At 39.8% G+C, this 22,475-nt stretch overlaps 1 protein-coding gene across 3 annotated transcripts in view; it reads left to right on the top strand.

The window, feature by feature from the left end:
* The window catches only part of BEND2 (BEN domain containing 2), a 55,931-nt gene extending 51,543 nt beyond the window's left edge, over window positions 1-4,388 (top strand). For all 3 annotated transcript variants that reach the window (XM_050775902.1, XM_050775903.1, XM_050775904.1), the window contains one exon: window positions 2,655-4,388. In XM_050775902.1, the coding sequence (XP_050631859.1) occupies window positions 2,655-2,830 (176 nt within the window). In that variant the 3' untranslated portion in view covers window positions 2,831-4,388. The remainder of the gene's footprint in view (window positions 1-2,654) is intronic.
* Window positions 4,389-22,475: the final 18,087 nt, after the last annotated feature.

Below are 22,475 nucleotides of genomic sequence, written 5' to 3'. Positions count from 1 at the left end.
GCAGCCTAAAATGTCACATGCCATTTAAAAATTTATGGTCAGGTCAGGCGCAGTGGCTCATGCCTGTAATCCCAGCCCTTTTGGGAGCCAGAGGCAGGAGGATGCCTTGAGCTCAGGAGTTCGAGACCAGCCTGGGCAACCTGGTGAAACCCTGTCTCTACAAAAAATACAAAAATTAGCTGGGCATACACTGGCTACTAGCTACTCCCTAGCTACTTGGGAGGCTAAGGCAGGAGGATCACTTGAGCCTAGAAGGTTGAGGCTGCAGTGAGCTGTGATTGTGCCACTGCACTCAAGCCTGGGTGACAGAGTGAGACCCTGTCTCAATGAAATAAAATAGAATAAAATAAAATATATGGTCAACTAAGACCTCTAGATCTTTCTTGCTATAACTGACATTTATATTGTTAGTATTCAGGCTGTTACCATTTATACCGCTAGCACCTTTTAATGTTAATGTAAGAAAAATATAAATATATTTTTTGCTGCATCATATCTTGTCAGTGTAGGTCAGCATTCCCTGAACTGTGTTTCTCAAATTCAGCTAGATGTTAGTAGGTGTTTTAGGTGTTTCATGAAATACCTTTTCTTTTTTTTTTTTTTGAGACAGGGTCTCACTCTGTTGCCCAGGCTGGAATGCAGTGGCGTGATCACAGCTTAATGCAGCCTCGACCTCCCAAGCTCAAATGATCCTCCCACCTCACCCTCTCAAGTAACTGGGACTACAGGCATGCGCCATCACACCTGGCTAATTTTTGTAATTTTTTTGTAGAGATGGATTTCACTATGCTGGCCAGGCTGGCCTCAAACTCTTGGTCTCAAGCGATCCACCCGCCTCAGCCTCCCAAAGTGCTGGAATAACAAGCGTGAGCCACTGTGCCCAGCCTCGTGAAATACTTTTAAAGTCAAACGGCTAGGAAAGACCTTAAGCAAGCACCCCAAGGACCTCAGTCAATAGATGCGTTTCACTTGACTGTCAGTTTCTTTTATTTTGCAGACAGGGTCTCATTCCTGTTGCCCAGGCTGGAGTACAGTGGCTAGATCATGGCTCACTGCAGACTCGACTTCCCGGGCTCAGGTGATTCTCCCACCTCAGCCTCCTGAGTAGCTAGGACTACAGGCATGCGCCACCATGCCTGGCTAATTTTTTTGTATTTTTAGTAGAGACAGGGTTTCACCATTGTTGCCCAGGCTGGTCTCGAACTCCTGAGCTCAAGCAATCCGGTCGTCTTGACCACCGTGCCTGGCCGACTGTCAGTTTGAAAACTGAATGCCTTTAGCCATCAAGCCTGCCTAAATCTCCCAGTCTTGATCCCTGACCTTCTGTTGTCCTGTGCACTGCCACCTCCCTCATTTATGCGTCCCACCAACGCAGCTGCATCTCTAACATTTCAATCAGCAAAAGGAGGCTCCACTTGTCTTTTCTGTGGGATTGTTCAGAACCCTGAATATGCTTGTGTGCAATCTTAAATCCCCAAGTGGTGACTAGCTGCAGAGGGTAGCATTTCCCATTTGTGCAACTAGCACCTTTTTCCCCAAGAAACTTCTTTTATGACTAGCGTTCCAGAGAACACATTTTGGGAAACACCAGTCAATTTAGGCTCCTTGTTGCCACCTGTTGAAAGCTTTGCAAGCATTGTATTTGTCTTCCGGTGTGGTAATTATCCCTCCCAGCTTTGCTGTTGTGGGAAAATGGGATAAACATTTTTTCCAGAACTTATTTTTGATTAATAAAATGTTAGCAGGATAGAGTGGGATACTGAATCCAGTGACATACCACAAAAACCTTTTTCCAGGCTACCACTGATCCATTAATTAATTAGTCCTTTGGGTACGAAAGCCTTTCAACCTTGACACATACCTTGCTAAAAAATTTGGATATATGTGATGTTTATGGCATGTTTATTAGCCTATTAACCCTATTGAAAAACAAATGAGATTAATGTAACTAACTAATGCTAACCTGTAGGGATCACCAGATCCTTTTCCAAGGGCTGAAAGGCACTTAGACCTTTGATTACCTAATGATGTGTCCGAGGGCAGCCCTGTTCTTCTAATAAACACCTCTCTTCCATACCTTTCTCCTTGTCTGTCTTCTCACTTTCTCTAAGAGTGCTCCTTGAATTATGTTACTCTGTCACCTTCCCTTTTAGAAGTCTTCCTCTAATTGCAAGATCTAAATACCCTTATTCCTTTTATCAGAGATAAATCCAGCAGTACCAGAAAAGTTAGCAGTTACAGCTTCTTCCCTCTTAAAGTAGGATGACACTGCAGCCTCTTGTTCATTGCAGAGGCTTAGCATGTCTCTATTCGAGCTGATAAGTGACATGCTAGATGCTTGTTTGATACTTTTGAGAGTAACAAAAGTTGACCTTGGATACTCAAGGCAGCAGAGGATTTCTATTCTGGTATGTGGCAAGGTCATGGGAGATTTTTGCTTTATTGTAATTTAAGCATGGTGCTGTTTCATATAGTTCTCTTTTTAGATTAAAGAATTTGTTCAGCTAATTTAATAATGATTATAGCCTATGTGTTTTAATTGAAGTGTTAATGATCCTTTCACAGACACCGTAGTAGAATGAAAGTTGAATGAATTGATTTCTCTGAGAAGTGATTTGCAAGTAAACTGTTATGTCTTGGGTCTTTACCACCAGAGTTCCTCCAAGAAAACTACCCAATTTGTGATCTCTTGGAAAATGGAAGGGACTGGAAGTTGTGTGTGACCTCCATCAACAGCAGTATCCGTAGCCTTAGACATAATGTCAGAAGTGCTGAAGCCAGATCTCAGTCGCTTCCAGCAGTGACCCCTCCAGAGTCGGAGCAGGAGTAAAAGTCAAGAGATCCCAACGCCACTGACAGAAGCACCTGAACGGCAGCTGCCAAACTTTTTTTTTTTTTTTTTAAACTGTTAAGACTATTTTGTAAGTTTCTCAAGTTCTAATTCCAAAATCAGCCTGCTGTACTGGCAGAGTAGTTTGCATTAACACCTGTAGAAATTGCCAAACTTCTTTTTCTGCTCATAAAGGAGGTAGAATCACATTAGGAAGATGTGTAATGTTTCATCTGTGGATTTGATGACAACCTTTCATTGAGGGAATGGTAGTAAACTCATGGGCTTGTGACCCATGGCTTTGTCTTAGATAATTGACATTAATATACTTTTTTTTTTGATAAGGCAGAGAAAGAAATTCAATAGAAAGTAAGGAGTCGATCAGTCAAATAATATAAAATGGTAGTTTTCATTGCCTTTGAATGTGGGGTGAGAAGATCAGTACACTTAGCACGTAATGACAGATGACATCTGAGTGTCAGTGAATAAAGATAGGTAGGGAGCCGTAGAAGAGGCACTGGGAAATATTTGCCAAGCATAGAAACTTGCAGGCACTAGACATTGAGTATCTGCCAAGTACATCGTAACCAAGGGCTTAGATCTTAATGCCACTAACTCAGAAGCGAGGTATGGTTTACATATAACCAGAGCACCCACAGTACCTTTCTTATACATCCATCAGAATCATAGGCTTGACACATAGTTTAACCTAAACTTTCCGATGAGACCTGTGTTCTTTTAATTTACTCCTGATGAGAACAGCATTTCTTTAGTTACCTCCTGATAATATCTTAGCACTGACGTTTTCTCAGGGTTAACGTAGAAAATCATATTATAAAACTGTAGTTCCATTTAGGTAGGTTAGATTTAAGAATATGCTACTATAAATGCTAAGGATCTGACCAAATTCAGACACTAACGTAATTTTTGGTTTCTGAAATGTCTGGGTGAAGGTTTTAATATGTTTGCTGTATTTTTCTGATAGATTCTACTAGTTGAAGTGCATACAAATGTAAATCTTACAATGTTTTAAGTGAAAAAAGATTCCATATTCAGTTAGAAAGAAGTGATTTTAAAGGATATTGACAGGATTCTTAGAGAATTAAAAAATAATCCCATTTTGCTCATGCATAGGATTTTATTTTTAACATAGGCACTTGATTTTAAAGAAAGTTCTTGAATGTTTCAGCCATGGGAAGTACTCTATAATTTCATCATTCGACCATTTGTGCTTAAGAACCATTTTGCCAGGTTTAATGCCATCTTTCAGCTTTTAACCTATCAAATAGCCCTCAGTCACATCTGTTTTATAGCATTCTTAGGTATTGTTCAAAAAGCAATTTTTTCCCTTGTAAGAGGTCAGCCTTTAGTTTTGGTCACTGGATTCTGACCCATGTCTTTGTCTTAAATAATTGACATTAATATAATTTGTTTTTTTGATAAAGTAGAGAAAGAAATCCAATAGAAAGTAAGGAGCCACTCAGTCAAATAATATAATTCATATAAAACTTGACAAGTCTTTTTATTTTCGTGACTTGCGAGATTTAGATTTTTTAATGTGACCGATTTGTAGAATGAATACATATTTTCAAATATATCTTTTCAAAATTCAACTTTTAGAGTATTTTAGCAAAATTTAAGTATAGTTTATAATATACAAGTATAGCTTTTTAAAGATAAAATATTAAGGATTTATTTTTAAAAATAATTCTCTGAATGATTTGTTGTAGTAGTTGCCTTCAGCTTAATAAAACCATAGTACTTCTACATACATCTTTATAAGTTAAGCTATGCCTACAAAGGTCTTAAAAAGTAGATAATTTACTGGGCGTAGTGGCTCACACCTGTAATCCCAGCACTTTGGGAGGCCGAGACGGGTGGATCACCTGAGGTCAGGGGTTTGAGACCAGCCTGGCCAGCATGATGAAACCCCGTCTCTACTAAAAATACAAAAAAAGTAGCCGGGCATGGTGGCGTGTGCCTGTGGTCCCAGCTACTCAGGAGGCTGAGGCAGGAGAATCACTTGAACCCAGGGGGTGGAGATTGCAGTGAGCCGAGATTGTGCCACTGCACTCCAGCCTGGGTGACAGAGTGAGACTCCGTCTCGGGAAAAGAAAAAAAAATAGATAATTTTAAAAATCTTGCATAAAAATTCTTCCATAAAGGGCAAAAAGGCTTTAACTTCCGTAATTCAGATTTAATCCAACTAAGATAGTCTTTGGCTTCACCGTTCAGTTTCATAAGTTATTTTACAAACTACTAGTAACAGAGCTAATACAGAATAGTAATCCACATTATAAACATAGATCAAAAGACCACATCATACCCCATAAATACACGCAGTTATTATTTGTCAATTAAAAATAATTTTCTTAAAAGAAAAATACAATTCGACCCTAGGCAAGAAGAAATTTCAATTTGTATATGCAGATTTTGAATTTGGTTAATATTTTGTGGTATCTGAAATATTCCCTGGACTAGAAGCAAAACCACAGAAACAAAACTTTACATTTAGAAGAAAATTTCCAGACTTCTATTACTAACTTTATTACATTAGTGGTTTTCAGAAGTTATTTAAAGCAGTCTTGTCTGATAGAACTTTCCACCATGATGGAAATGTAAATAAACATACCACATTAAAAATATAAATTTGCAATGTCCAATAGGCTTGTATGGCTATTGAGCACTTAAGATGTAACTAATTAGACAGAGGAAGTAAATTTAAAATTTTCTCTCATTTTAGCTAATTAGAATTTAAATTGAAATAGTCACAAGTGGATAGCGGCTACTGGGTTGGATGGCACAGTTCAAAATGCCCCTTATTTTAAAAAAAGTATTTAAAAGTCGTTCCCATGGCTTGAAGAGGAATAACATACACATAACTTCTTTAAAATCACATTTTGTTTGAGATGGAGATCTTGCTATATTGCCCAGGCTTATCTGGAACTCCTGGGCTCAAGAGGGAGGATCACATTTGACTGGACAAAATAAATTTTATGAAGATGTTTTGTATTTTATGTTAAAGTGGATCTTTTCTGTCTTTAAAATTTAACAAGTTAGTTCTATTACTGTATTAGTCCAATGTTAAACATTTCAACTGCCTGCTCATAAGACTTGTTTTTGATAAATAAATGTATCTTTAATGTTTTGTTTTATTTCCCAAATAAATACAATAAACATACATCTAAAATGCTCTTAATATAGATGCTCAGGTTGTTGTTTTAATGAACTCATCTTACAGAACTTTTGCTGATGTTACCTACAGTGTTTTATATTAATGTAACACATATTTTTCAGCCAGTTTATTAAATGTGGCACAGCTAGAATGTTGACTTTCTTCCTTGATAAGCAAAACAGAATAGTTTAACCCAGTAACAGTAATTTACCATGGTAGATATAATTATGTCTATTGAAAACTTTGGCAGTACTTTGTCCTTCCTGAGTAAAATCTAAGTGTTATTAACACATGCCATTTTTATGCTTTAATATTTATTTAAATATATGGTAATATTTTTATTTTGGCCAGCAAAGCTAAGATTTTCAGCTCTGGCTTTCAGTTTTCCTTATAGCCCATATCCATATCTAGTGGAGTAATTTCTCCATGGAGGTCTGACATTATTAACTCTTCTGTAGAGTAAAGCACTTATCACCCCTTCGTTTCATCCTAACTTATTTTAATTCACAATGCATCAAATTTGCAATGACCTTTCTCATTATGCTAAAAAAATATGCTCATCTACTTCAACGTAGAATAATTTGTAATCTCAAATTAACTAGTAAAATCAATTTGGAAGACTGATGGGTGAGACAGGTACAAATCTCAGTCCACAAACACAGGTGGGCAGGAAATCTAACTTAATTTTTCTATAACTACTTAATTTCTATTAAGAGCCTCCATGCACTGGAGGTAGAAACTTAATCTTAATCATTCAAGGCTTTTGACTTTCCTTGGAAGACAAGAAAACAACCCGGGGCATCGATTGAGGTTGGGAGAATACCAATGAGTGGTGTTTCCGTCCTTTTCTCCAGACTTACTTCTAAGTTCTAGGGGTCTTCTACAATTCCAAGCTGGGGAGAGGATATCAGAATCAGATTCTTGTCGTTTTCTGTAGCCATCATCAGTTGAAGTGTGTGTGCCTTGTCCCAGCTGGTCTTCAATCAGTGGTCCACAGCTATTTTATTTTTAAAAATTCTTAGATATTAATATATAAAGCTATTTTTTTTTTTTTGGAGACAGGGTTTCACTCTGTCACCCAGGCTGGAGTGCAATGGAGTGATCTCTGCTCACTGCAACCTCCGCCTCCCAGGTGCAAGCGATCCTCCCACCTCAGCCTCCTAAGTAGCTGGGACTACAGGTGTGCACCCCCACGCCTGGCTAATTTTTGTACTTTTTGTAGAGACGTGAGTCTTGCTATGTTGCACAGGGTAGTCTCAAACTCCTGAGCTCAAGTGGTCTGCCCACCTTGGCCTCCCAGAGTGCTGGGATTACAGGCGTGAGCCACTGCACTCAGTCCCACAGCCATTCTTATTCCTGTCCCCAAGTTCCATTCAGATTTAACAGCTCCTGTCTCCATCCCTTCCAGAACCCCCTCAAGCTCAGGGCAGTCATTTTTGTGCTGCTTCCTTACTTTGCATCCTAGGAAATGTTTCGTCCTGTTCTCCATATACTTCCATACAGGACTGGCTACATCATTTGCAGGCCCAGTGCAAAGTGATGAATTCACTCTTGATGCTACTTAGCAGTCTTTTATTTTTAAAGTTTTTTTGGGGGGATAATTTTGGACTTACAGAAGAGTTGCAAAAATAGCACAGAGTGTTCCCATATAGCCTCCCCTGAGCATGGTTAACAGCCACATAACCGTGCTACAATGATCAGAACTCAGAAAGGAACCTTGGTACAATACCACCAACTCCAAACTGTCTTTGTATTTCACTAGGTTTTCCACTGAAGTTCTTTTTTACTTCCAGGATTCAATCTAAAATCCCACCTGGCATTTAGTTGTCACATCTTACTTTCATTCAATCTGTGACAGCTCCTAAGTCTTCCTTTGTTTTTTCCTGATCTTGACAATTTTGAAGAGTACTGGTCAGTTGTTTTGTAGAATGTCCCTCCCTTTGGGTTTGTCTGATGTTTTCTCCTGATTAGATTGAGGGTATGCATTGCGGAGAAGAAACCCCAGAGCTGATGTGCTCGTCTCAGTATCACAGCCTTCTAGATTTTTCCATAAAATAGTTACAAGAACAGTTCAGTAGTTTGCCCCAAATCATAGAGCTGCTAGCAACAAAGCCAGGACTAGATCTAAAGTCTCACTTTCATGCGAAGGGTGTTATCACTAACCCATAAATCCCTTCATATATTTTCAATACCACTGAATTATCCAGCAGTTGCCTTCCAGGATTGTGACGGCCAATTCTTTGCTCAGCTATAGAACAATGGAATGGGCGCATGAAGAGGCTGCATGGTGGACAGATATCCTGGAAGAAAAATAGTAATTTCAAACAAAGCAAAAGTTAAGTGCTGGCCCAGCGTCCCTGCTGCTTCATGAATGGTGATGATGATAGTGGTCACGGCTTATTAAGATCTGGCTGAGGGCCAGGCACTGTGCTTTCTGTGTGGCAGAACTGTCCCGCCTCAACTCAGTGTCACCACTGCCCTTCTTCTAGAATCTGTGCTTTCCAGAAGAGACACTGAGAAGCACATTCCCCAGAACTCTTGCCTTAGTACAGTTCCAGTTGAGAGTTTGTCAGTGAGAGAAACTTGCATGAAATTTGAAGGCAGAAGAGAGCGAGAAGCCATTATTGTCCATGGCCAGACATGTGGGCAGGCGTGAGATTTACAGAAGCTTCCTTAAGGAACTCTTGAGAATCACACACTTCACAGCAGACAAGGGTGGGACTAGGGGAGGGAGGGGATTTCCACTGCTTCTTTAGAACCTCAGCAGCTTCCCAATAATCTTTTTGACAATCTTCTACCTCAGTGCTTTAAGCTGAGGTCTCCAGTGTCTGCTGCCTTTATCTTCGATGACACCTTCTTTGACCTTGTCTTTCCTACCTCTTTTAATAGTCCTGTAAACCACTAATTCCTATGCTAAAATCCTTTTTACCTGGCGTACATAGCATGGCTTCTGTTTCTCCAACTAACTTCTGATGTAGTATAACATGTTAATGCATTTGATCCTCTCACTATCCCAGGAGTCAGTGCCATTAGAAACAGGGACTCACAATCAATTGTGCCCATACCCACCAGTGAGCAGTTTAATGAATATTTCAGATATTTCTTAGCAGTAAAACTGAGTATCTTTGTTATTAGGATGTATGCTCTTATTTGAAAAACATGAAGATCAAAATTTAATTTCTTGTATCTTTCAAATATAAAAGGCTGTTTCCATATGAAAGCATTTCCAGGAACTCTGGAAGCATTCAGAAACCTGAGGACCAGAGATGGATAAATTCCCTTCCTTCCACTTTGTGGCATTAGAACGCACAGCGTCAGCCTTAACATCACTCACTTGCTTAATTATTTGTCTTCGCCACTAGCCTGAGCTTCCGGAAGGCAGAGACTGTGTCTTTGGTGCCTAACACCGAATAGTAGATGCCCAATAAACAAAAGCATTCCTCAGTTACCCTGCCTTAGCATGCCTGAGGATTCATGATTAGTTTTATTTCTTTGGTTTTAGCCTAATTTGACCTTTTCCCCTGTGAAAATGTAAGTTCTGTCTGTACTCATCCCTTATGCCTTCATTGTTAAATCTGTTCCTCAAAGTTGGTTTGATTTCAAGTGTGAAGAGAGCATGAGGACTTCTGAGTCCTAAGAGAGATAAATGTGTACTAAGATAAATATGTAATTAGGGCTGCAATATCCTTTGTAAAAGGAAAAAAATTGGAAACGATGTGTGTTTTTTTTTTTTTTAAGTAAAATCATGGCTCTCATATAGATATAAAATGAACATATGCTGGAGATTTTATTGAATCTAGTACTAATGAGGGAACTGGTAAGATGTTACAACCATTTCAAAGGACAATCGAAAGAATGGACACATGTAGACATCAGGAATAGGAAAGTGAATGTGCAAATGAAGGCAAAATTGGCTTCTTCCACAGCGAGGACAGGCAGCCAATTGAATCTCCATCTATAGATGCATTGCTTCAATTATACACAATTTACAGAATCCAAAAATGGTTCAAAGACAATGAAAGGTGCAGAAGCAGAATTTGAGAACCCAGAAGGATGTGCTCTAAACAATGCTGTTTTCCATCAAAGCACATTTTCCTCCTGCTGGGAATGTAAATGTCCACTAATAGAGAACTTGTAGCGTAGATGAAGAAACTCCCACTCCAATGGGAAAATAGGCATCCGTTAAAAAGAATGTGGCCAGTATCAACATGAAAGGCAAGACATAGATTAAAAATACTCACAATACGTATGTCTGAGAGAGAACTTGGATATATTATATATTTTAAAATTCTATAAATCAATGATAAAAAGATGAACAATACAATTTAAAAATGGGCAAAATTCTTGAATGGGCATGTGATAAAAGAAGATATAGAAAGGGCCAATAAGCACATGAAAAAGTGCTCAACATAATCGGTCATCCGATTAATGCAAATTAAGATTGTAATGAGATGCCAGTATCCATCCATCAGAATGGCTTACACTGTGAAGACTGAAAATACGAAGTGCTGTCATGGGACAACTGGAATGCCATACACTGTTGGTAGGAGTGTAAGGTGGCATAGCCACTGTATTAATCATTCTCATACTGCTATGAAGAAATACCTGAGACTAACTTATAAAGAAAAGAGGTTTAATTGGCTCATGGTTCCGCAAACTGTACAGGAAGCATGGTAGCTTCTGGGGAGGCCTCAGGACACTTTCAATCATGGTCGAAGGCAAAGGGGTAGCAGGCACATCTTACATGGCCTGAGCAGGAGGAAGAGGGAGAGAAGAGGGAGGTGCCACACACTTTTAAGCAGCCAGATCTTGTGGGAACTCTAGCACAAGACAGCACTAGGGGGATGGTGCTACACCATCAGAAATCACCCCCATGATCCAGTCACCTCCCACCATGCCCCACCTCCAGCGGTGGGTATTACAATTGAACATGGGATTTTGGTGGGGGCCCAGATTCAAACCACATCAGTCACTGTGCGAAAATATTTGGTAGTTTGTAATAAAATTAAATGGGCAGTACCAATGACTCAACAATTGTAAACATATTCGCAAGATAAGTAAGTGCATATATCCACAAAACGACTTCTGTGAGAATATTCACAATAACCTTACTCACAAGAGCCCCAAAGTGAAAACAACCCAAATTTTGGTGGGAATACCACTAGGCAGCCACAACAACAAAATCCCAAACTACCAATGCATGCAAAAACATGGATGATGCTCCAGAATATTATGTTGCACAGAAGAATCCAGATGCAGAAGAATACCTGCATGTGAGTCCACGAATGTGATGTTTAACAGGAAAAACTACTGCATGGTGTTGGAAGTCAGTGTAGTTGCCATCTCAATATCTGTGGGATGATATTGACTGGAAGGATATGGGGGAGCTTTTCTGGGGTAACGGAAATGTTTTCATCTTGATCTGGGTGGTTGTCACACAGGAATACAGATGGTCCCGACGTATGTGGTTTGATGAATGATTTTCCAACTTTATGATGGTGTGAAAGTCATATGCAACCACAAGGTTTCAGACTTTAAGCACTGGAGACTCTTTGACCAAAGACTCTCAGGCTGCATTTTCAACTTGTCTTTTCAACCTATGATGGATTCATTGGGACATAATCCCATTGTAAATCAAAGAGCATCTGTAAGTACATGCAAAAAAATCCTCAAAGTCAGTTATGTGCAGTAGACTGTAAATAAATTATACCTCAACAAAGTACTGGTAAAAAAAAAATGCAATCAATCTAGATAAAATGATTTGAAAATCATGTCCTAACTTGCAAGAGACATATTTCTTAAGTTCAAACAGCAAGTCACAGAACAGTAAATGAAATGCAATTCCATTTGCTTTATTAAAGACCACATGGGCATATATGTGTAATTTGTAAATGCATCACACAAGTTAGAGGACAGTTGCTGGATGCTTAGTTGGCGTTACTTCTGGGGAGTGCAAAGGAATAAATAGGTGTGGGAGGCATTATTGTTTGTATTTGTCCATTTTCACATTGCTGTAAAGAAATAACTGAGACTGGGTAATTTATAAAGGAAAGAGGTTTAATTGACTCACAGTTCCACATGGCTAGGGAGGCCTCAGAAAACTTACAATCATGGTGGAAAGCAAATGGGAAACAAGGACCTTCTTCACATGGCAGCAGGAGAGAGAAGTGTGCATGAACAAAGGAAAAACTACCATTTATAAAACCATCAGATCTCGTGAGAAGTCACTCACTATCACAAGAACAGCATGGGGGAAACCATCCCATAATCTAATCACTTCCTTCCCTTGACATGTGGGGATTCCATGTCCCTCCCTTGACACGTGGGGATTATAATTCGAGATGAGATTTGAGTGGGGGCACACAGCCAAACCATATCCTTGTTTGTATTGTTTATAATGCAAATGAATGTGTAATTTAAAATAGGCCAATTCTGATTCATGTAACGGTAACAGAAAATGGAACACTTGATCTAGAAGAAGAGTGCTGCAAGGGATGTTACACAGTTGGGCTGGGGCTGGCACTGAGATCTCAACTGAATATCTTATGAGAAAAATTCCTTCAGTTAAACCATGGAATTTTAGCTCTAAATAAAGCTGTAGCCAAAGGTCTTCTGTGAATCCAGTTGTCTCAGTCCACTTGAGCTGCTATAACAAAGTACCTTAGACCAGAAGCCCAAGGTAAAGGTGCTGGCAGATTTAGTATCTGGTGAGAACCTGTTCGTAAATGGCCGTCTTCTTGTTGTGTCCTCATGGTAGAAGGGGCAAGGGATGTCTCTGGGGCCTTTTTTATTTATAAGGGCACTACTCTCATTAATAAGGGCTCTGCTCTCATGACCTAATCACCTCTCAAAGGCCCCTCTACCCATCACAATAACATCACCTTGAGCTTTAGGATTTTTTCTTGAGACAGGTTCTCACTCTGTTACCCAGGCTGCAATGCATGGTGCAATCACAGGTCACTGAAGCCTCGACCCCTGCATGCCCAAGTGACCCTCCCACCTCAGCCTCTTGAGTAGCTAGGACTACAGGCATGCACCACTATGCCTGGCGAATTTTTGTATTTTTTGTAAAGATGAGATTTCATCGTGTTGCCCAGGCTGGGGTCTCGAACCTCTGGGCTCAAGTGATTCTTCTGCCTCAGCCTCCCAAAGTGCTGGGATTACAGGCATGAGCCACTTTGCCCTGGTGATTGTTGTTTTTAATCCAAAGTTATTTCATATGTCTGTTTAAAGAAAATGTCACCCTTCAAGATATAGGCAAGGGTAGATTTCTTTTCCCCTCTCAAAAACGGGAAGAATTTGTGTGTGTGTGTGTGTGTGCGCGCGTGTGTGTGTGTGAGAGAGAGAGAGAAAGGGAGAAAGAGGAACATATATATGCATATTTATGATCCAATATATTTTGTTTATCCCTAAATGGCCAGCTAAGAGTCCTGCTTAACTGAGAGAGCCATTCAAAAATCATTAGAGCCTTTTACTCTTACTTGAACAAGACTGTACAAGCCCAGCCCCAGGAGGGAATTGTACATTTGCATCTCTAATATACTCCATTCCCAAAGAATGTTGACATTTCAGAATTTTAATGGCACTACTTAAGTCAGTTTCCAAGTAAGTCACTTTCTTGATGTTCCTGAAATAAATTTTACATCTTAGTGGATATCACTTTGTTCTATGAGCACTTGTGTTTTCAACCTAATTGTTGGTTTACTTAACTGATTAAACCTGTCTGTTTAAGGGAGATATATCACATTGATATATTAAATATTTTTGTGGTGCCTAGCAAGGCAGTATGCTGTACTCATATTCACTTACTGGATTCCAAGAACAATTATTGTTTAAATGCCCTTTTGATCTGCCTAAGAATACCAGCTTAAGAAGAAAAGTTGTTATCCAATTTACAAACTGTGGACCTGAGAACAGATGTGTTCACACTGGCACACTCAACAGCTTGTCAATTATTAAGAGATATTAACCAAGTCATAGACCTGAAGTGTGTCTCTGTGTATACAGGTTGGTACTCTAACGTGTGATGGTGGGTTGATACCAAGGTAGCAGGATTCAGCACAGGGATGATGTGAACCCCAAAATTACAACAAAGGCCTCAGTCGAACTCATGGGAGCTCTACTTGGATTGCTTTTCCCAGTTGTTTTTTATATTGTTTTGAGACACAGTATCGCTCTGTCACCCAGGCTTGAGTGCAGTGGTGCAATCTCAGCTCACTGCAACTTACGCCTCCCGGGTTCAAGTGATTCTCCTGCCTCAGCCTCTCAAGTAGCTGGGACGACAGGTGCTCACCACCATGCCCAGCTAATTTTTGTATTTTTAATAGAGATGGGTTTCGCCATGTTGGCCAGACTGTTCTGGAACTCTTGGACTCAAGCAATCCATCTGCCTTGCTTCCCAAAGTGCTGGGATTACAGGCGTGAGCCACCGTGCTTGGCCCCAGTTGGTCTTTTTGAGGCAAGAGGACCAGGACTATATTATGTCTCCTCACTCACTAGTCATTGGATGTGAACTGCCCAGGGATGGAGGTGTGACCTTGAGTGAGGCAGCTCTCTTTGGCTGAGGGCAATTCCCAGACAGCCATCAAGTGGCAGCACTGATAGCAACTGGGGGGTGTGTCAGGCCTGAGTGGGGGATCTGGGTGGCACATCACAGCATTCACCACACACTTCTTTATGGTATGTTAATTTGTTTATTGGAGTCCCGTTCTTAACATTGTGTCATTATTTTGAAAGGTTACAGCTTTGTCTTTTTTTTTTGTAATTCAAGCATGTGGATTTGTGCTCATGCAAAACACCATCCCAAATCATATGTGTCCACTCAATTAAATATCATGGTGTCCAAATAAGGGAACTTGTAATAGGTCTTATCTCACTGGGTCAGTATCACATACAGTTATAGGTATGCATGTGTTCTTTCTTTCCTTTTTCTTTCTTTTTCTTCTTCTTTTTCTTTTTCTTTTTTTTTTTTTGAGACTCAGTTTTGCTCGGTTGCCCAGACTGGAGTGCAGTGGCGCTATCTTGGCTCACTGCAACCTCTGCCTCTCGTGTTCAAGAGATTCTCCTGCCTCAGCCTCCCGAGTAGCTGGGATTATAGGTGTGTACCACCATACCCAGCTAATTTTTGTATTTTTAGTGGAGATGGGGTTTGGCCATGTTGGCCAAGTGGTCTCAAACTCCTGGCCACAAGTGATCCGCCCATTTCAGCCTCCGAAAGTGCTGGGATTATAAGTGTGAAACACTGTGCCCAGCTCCTTTTTCTTTCTTGTTTTTTTTTTCTTTTCTTTTTTTTGGGGGTAAGGCTTGGGTGCTTAGTCTGTTTGTGTTGCTACAAAGGAATACCTGAGGCTAGGTAATTTATTTTAAAAAGAGGTTTATTTGGCTCATGGTTCTGCAGGCTGTATAAAAAGTATGGCACCAGCATCTGCTTCTGGTGAGGACCTCAGGAAGCTTCCACTCATGGTGGAAGGTGAAGAAGAGTCAGTGTGCAGAGATCACATGGCGAAAAAAGAAGGAAGAGAGAGAGGGGTGGTGCCAGGCTCTTTTCAACAATCAGCTCTTGTGGGAACTATTAGAACAAGAACTCACTCCCTATGGGAGAGTATTAATCTATCCATGAGGGATCCACACCCTCTTTCATGGGCCCCAAACACCTTCCATTAGGCCCTACGCAGACACCTTCATTAGGCTCCACCTCCAGCAACAGTGATCAATTTTCAACATGAGATTTGGAGGAGACAAACATCCAGGCTGGTCTCCAAGAGTTCGAGACCAGCCTGGCCAACATGATGAAACCCATCTCTACTAAAAATACAAGGTGCTTCTTAACTGACTTAGAATTTATAAAATAAATTCAGACAAATAAAATACCACTTTTAAATCTGCTTTATATATTGAAAAGTCAAATAAGATTTGTTTGGCATCAAAAGGAATTTCCTCCTTGAAAATCAGTGGTCTATAATTCCTCTCCCATCTCCAGCCTACGTGACTTCCAAATGTGGAATGCAAAATTTGAAAACAATAAAAAAGGAAAAGCAAAGGTTGGTGACCCTAAGCATAACTGGCATTTGACCCTGCTGAACCTCTGCATCCTCATCATAACCGAATGGGGACACTTGTCCCTTTTTGCTTACAATAGCTGCTGTCTGGAACAAGGACAAGAACCAACAAGGGAAGTTCTCTTCCAGTTATTTAAAGTGCTTTTTTTTCTGTCTGGTTTTCTTTCTTCTCTCCTTGCCACAGTTTTTAGTATGTGTTTCATTTATTCAAACAAGGGATGATATTATTTCACCAGAGATAAAAAACAATGGTTCCAGAAGCAGAGCCCATGCATTGCAAAGAACTCAAAAGTCACATTTCCTGGGGAATAAAGCTTTATTTATCATAGAATGAATTTGGCCTTTTAAAACATGTATACAAAGCAGGAGGAACATACATATAACTCCAAAGTCTCCATAAAGTTATTTAAATTACAGAGTGATAAAGCAGGATCTTAAATTCTTTTTTAAAATAAAATATCCTTTTGAACTACTTTGCATTGTCCTACCTGTCACTTCAAAGGAAGATTCAGCATGATCTTTAAAGACTTTTTTTCTGTCCAAGGAAGGGTGCGAAGATGCTGGAAGGGGTAATTTGAACTGAGTCACCCATCTATAATCTCCTGGCTTTTCCCTGCATTTCCTCATTTCCCTGCATTCCCTGCATTTCCTTTGTAAGGAACGAGCAATGAATGGTTGCAAATCCTCTTGAAAAGAATAAAGGGCAGAAGAAATGCTCCTTAATCATTTCCTCCAAAAGTAGTGTAAGTGATAGAGTTGGGCAGTCTGGAGCTAGATTTCAGTCGGATCTTACAGAGAGTGGGCGGTTTGCCTAGGGAAGGTCACTCTTCTCACAGAAGGTCTCCAGGAAAGACCAGGTCTCCCTAAAAGTGACACTGATGTTGGGTGTCTCAATTCCCACCCGGAATCAGGGCCAAGCAAAACCCTACTGTAGTCTCCAGAAGCCTTCGGAGCATTGAGCTGTGCAGGTTTTTAGAGCACATACAGGCAAGTCATTTGTGACACCCACAACATGAAGGATTGTCAGCTCATCCCTGGCCCCAAGTCCTCACTTAATTCCAGTTGTGAATACCCATCTTAAATATTGCGCACTTCCTTCCTTTCTCCCTCTGCAGTAAATAAGGCCATCAGCATCAGCTATGCATGCTGGGAGTGCTCACTAAATGACATGTTCATTGATTAAAATGTACCAATAATTTTCTACATTTCAGGAGATAAAAAAACAAGAGTTAATGACTCAGTTATTTCTGACATTAAGCAATAAGTAGAAATTGTACAAGACATGCTGCAATAGTTTTTTTCTGAGTGAAATATGACTTAGTTTGGGTTCCCACAGAAGCCAACACCAGGACAAAGATTCGAATGCAACTCATTTAATTGAGAGATGAAGGAAATATTGATGGAGAGTGGGGAAAGAAGACAGGCAAGGGAAAAGTCAACACGGGGTGATACCGGAACTTAAGCCTGCTGGAGAACTCTAGGAGGCAGTGTAAAAAACATGCCTCTTGGGTCTGGCACAGTGGCTTATGCCTGTAATCCCAGCACTTTAGGAGGCCGAGATGGGGGGATTGCCTGAGCCCAGGAGTTTGAGACCAGCCTGGGCAACATGGTGAGACACCCATCCCTACAAAAAAATACAAAAATTAGCTGGGTGTGGTGGCACACACCTGTAGTCCTTGCTACTGGGGAGGCTGAGGTGGGAGGATTGCTTGGGTCTAGGCGGTTGAGGCTGCAGTGAGCCATGATCACGCCACTGCACTCCAGCCTGGGTGACAGAGGGAGACCCTGTTTTAAAAAAATGCCTCAACATGGATGGAACTAGGAAACGTTATGTTAAGTGAAATAAGCCAGGCAGAGAAAGACAAATATGGCATGTTCTCATTCATATGTGGGAGTTAGAAAAGTTGCTCTCATGGAGGTAGAGAGTAGAATAGTGGTTACCGGAGACTGGAAAGGATGTCTGTTGGGCAAAGAGATGAAGAGAGGTTGGTTAATGGGTACAAGCATGCAGTTAGATAGAAGGAATAAGTTATAATGTTTGATAGCAGAGTAGGGTGACCATGTTATCAACAACGTATTTTGTATTTCAAAATAGCTAGAAGTGAGGACTTGAAATGTTCCCAACACAAAGCAATGATAAACGTTCGAGGTGATGGATACCCCAAATACCCTGACTAGATCATTACATGTTCAGTGCATGTAATAAAATATCACATATACCACTTAAATATGTTCAAATATATATCAATTAAAAAAATGCTAGTATTCCTCTGAGCGAAGGAGGCAAAGCTTTTATAGCCCAAAGACAATCAGTTCTTGGCTTGAAAACTGTTAGCGGACTGATAATTTCCCATAACTTTCATCCTGCTGCCTTGCTGACAAAATGAACTTTATGCTGATAGGTTGGTGATGGGGTAAATGTTATAAAGATGCTATTGGCTATCCAGAATAACATGCAGATATTTTTAAACACAATCTGAGTTTTCCATCATCAAAGGATTTTTTTTTTCTGGTGATGGACAAGAGGTGGGTTTCATCTACTTTGGCTTAATGAATAAGAATAATATTACTTTCTTTACTTGACAGGCTTATTGTGAGGATCAAGTGAATTAATACGTGTGAAGGTACAACAGAAATGGAAGGTGGCAGTTGAAATGATTTTGCAGTTTGCCATTGGATAGAAAAATGAATTCAGGAAAAGCAGCAAACTAGAAAATAATACAATCACACTCATTTCTTATTTTAATATCTTTTAAGTGGTTTTGCTTCTGAACCCCAAATGTAGAGCTTCCAATGATTTAGTTTAAGTCATGTTTTCTGATTCATCAGAAAACTTTCTTGGAATCTGACATAATTTTAGTTTAGACCAGCTGGCCAGCTGCTTCTGACTTGGCTACATGGGGGCTGGGACTTTCCCAGTCTCTGAACTAAAGAAAGCCAACAGTATTAGTAGATTTCTCTCCACCATTAATGCAAGTTCAGTAACTGGCCCACAGTTCCCCAACTTTGGACTTGGAGGGATTCTCTTTATAGCCTACTTAGTATGTGGTCAATTTTTATAAATGTTCCATATGATCTCAAAATGAATGTGCATTCTTTATTTGTTGAGTGCAATATTCTGTATATAAATATTAGATCAAGCTATGTTTTTAGTGAAGATTAAATCTTTGCTATATATATATACTTTTTTGCCACCTTATCAATAACTTTTTGAGAAAAGTTAAGTAAAATTTTCTTCTATGATGGTATATCTGTTATAAAAATTTTGCTTTACATATTTTGAAACCAAATTATTATTATTATTATTTGAGACAGGATCTTGCTGTGTTGCCCAGGCTGGAGTGCAGTGACATGATCACAGCTCACTGCAGTCTTGACCTCCTGGGATCAATTGATCCTCTCACCTCAACCTCCTGACTAGCTGGGACTACAGACTGGGACTGCCATCATTCCTGACTAATTTTTTGTATTTTTTGTAGAGACGGAGTTTTGCCATGTTGCCCAGGCTGGTGTTGAACTCCTGAACTCAAGTGATCCTTCTCTCTTAGCCTTCCAAAGTACTGGGATTACAGGCATGAACCACCATGCCAATTTGAAACCACATTATGAAGTGCCTACAGGTTCAAAATTGTTATATCTTCTTGGTGTATTGCTCTTTTTGTCATCAAGTGAGGTCTTTCTTTATTCCTACTAAGTTTTTCCTCTAAATTCCATTTTTCCTTCTCTCAATTTTGCTAAGTATATTTTTGTTATTATTTGTCTAGTACATCTTTTATTTTAGCTTATATATGTCATTATGTTTTAGGTGTAGCTTTTTATAAATAGGCTATGCTTGGCTTTTGTTTTTCATCCACCCAATATAAACAAATTTATTTATCTTTTAAAGATAGTGACTGAAACATAGGTTACTGATATATTTGGGTTTAATTTTTGCTTTGTTGTTGTTGTTGTTCCTGTTTGTGTATTTCGTTTTTGTTTTCTTCTTCTAGTTTTGAAGTTATCAATTTTATTTCTTTATTTATCACCCATCCTCATGTTCTCATTTTCTTTTGCCTTTTGACCATTTATATTGCTGATAAGATGTTTTCTGCAAGGCTAATTGTCTTTCTTTTGCTAGGAATATAGTAAATGCATGATAAATATTTATCTTGTGGAATAACGTTCACTACATATTTGAGGGTTGTATTAGTCTGTTTTCACCCTGCTGATAAAGACATACCCGAGACTGGGTAATTTACAAAGAAAAAGAGGTTTAATGGACTCACAGTTCCATATGGCTGGGGAGGCCTCACAATCATGGCAGAAGGTGAAAGGTACGTCTTACATGGTGGCAGACAAGAGAAAATTGAAAACCAAGTGAAAGGGGTTTCCCCTTATAAAACCATCAGATCTTGTGAGACGTATTCACTACCGTGAGAACAGTACGGGGGAAACTGCCCCCATGATTCAATTATCTCCCACCAGGTCTCTCCCACAAAATGTGGGAATTATGGGAGCTATAATTCAAGATGAGAATTGGGTGGGGACACAGCCTAACCACATCAAGGGTTGTGTCTGTGCACTTAATGACACATCATATATATGTTGCCTTAATCCCTGCTCACAGAGAGTAGAGGCAAGCTAGTGAAATCTTCCCAAACTTTAATGTTTCTATCCACAAAACTCAGCTGACCTTCTTCATTTCCCCCTTTGTTTTCTCATGATCTGTCACCAGCAACCTTTGAAAAGGAGCCTAAAGAAGTGTTGACAGGAGTTGCAAGAGTAAGCATGAAGGAAGGTTCAGTATATCATCTCATAAAACCCAAGTTACCCAATTCCGTGAAGTTAATAGCTTTTAAAGGGAACCTCTTTTTTTCCCTATCCGTTTGTGTGACTGCTTTGTCCCGTGGCACGTGCACCTTCAGCTGACTTTTGAAAGCCTGCTCTTTTAAAGGTCATAATTTTGACTGATGGGCCTATAATTAGTAAGTGCTCATTAAGTACTCTGTCCTGAGTGTTTCTGTGGGGTGGAAGAGAATGTTCTTAAGCAGCTGCCAGGGTTGATAACAGTCCTACAACTTGGAATGACTCCAAAAGTAACCAAAGAACTTTATAAAGATTAACAAGCAAAAAACAAAACAAAACACACACACACACACACACACACACAAACCAAACCAAACCAACAAACAAAAAACAACAAAACAAGCACCCTGCAGTAACTGTAGCAGCAGCTGCAGCAAGGGAGAAAATAGTGTAATGGCCTCCTGGTCACCAAATCTAAGCACCTTCTTACCGTTGTTTTCTTCACAATGTGGGAAGCTCGATATTCTCTCCATCTTTCTCCCAGCCTTTCTCTAGTGGCTCTCTGTCTTCCTGCCTCTTAGCTATAGGTGTTTTCCAGGTGTTAATTTGGAGTCTTCTTCTCTCTTCCCTGATCCTCCCCAACAAAGAACATTCCATTCCGATGGCTTCAGATATAAGCTTTATGTTGATGACTCTCAAGTCCGTGTTTCTGGCTTCTACACAAACTCCAGGCCCACATTTTTAATTGCCTGCTGAATATTCTTTCTAGATGTCCCCCTGAAGTCTTGACTCAATATACCTGAAGCTAAACTCATAGTCTTTTCTTTAAAACCAACTTCTATACCCAATGATCTAGCAATTTCACTCCCATATATAGTAGCCAAAAGAAATGTGCACACAGTGTACCAAAAGGCAGGTATAGAAAAGTTCACAGAACATGATACATTGTGACCAAATTAAGTCTGACCCAGGAATGCAAAGGTGACTTAAAATTAGAAAATCAAACAGTGTAATTCATCACATAGGAGAGTCAGAAAACAATTACATGGTGGTCTGGGCGCGGTGGCTCACGCCTGTAATTCCAACACTTTGGGAGGCCAAGGTAGGCGGATCACTTGAGGTCAGGAGTTCGAGACCAGCCTGGCCAACATGGTGAAACCCTGTCCCTACTAAAAATACAAATATTAGGCGGGCGTGGTGATGCCTGCCTGTAATCCCATATACTTGGGAGGCTGAGGCAGGAGAATTGCTTGAACCCAGGAGGCAGAGGTTGCAGTGAGCTGATATCGTGCCACTGCACTCCAGCCTGGGTGACAGAGTGAGACTCTGTCTCAAAAAAAAAAAAAAAAATTACATGATTGTTTTAATAGATGTAGAGAATTTATTTGATAGTATTAAACAACCATTTATGATTTTAAAAACCTCTTAGGGAAGTAAGAGTAGAAAAGAACATCTTTAATCTCCAAAAGACTTACTGCAAACATCATATTAAATTACAAAATATTTAAAAATGTATCTTGGAGATCAGAAACAAAACAAGGATGACCCTGATGATCACTGCTGTTCAACATTGTGAACAATGTTCTGACCAGTACATAAGACAAGGAAAAAGAAATAAAGCCATAAG

Source organism: Macaca thibetana, chromosome X (assembly GCF_024542745.1).
Source record: "Macaca thibetana thibetana isolate TM-01 chromosome X, ASM2454274v1, whole genome shotgun sequence".
Lineage (NCBI taxonomy): Eukaryota > Metazoa > Chordata > Mammalia > Primates > Cercopithecidae > Macaca > Macaca thibetana.
The sequence above is the reverse complement of the archived record's forward strand: the minus strand, read 5'-3'. Positions and strand labels throughout refer to the sequence as shown.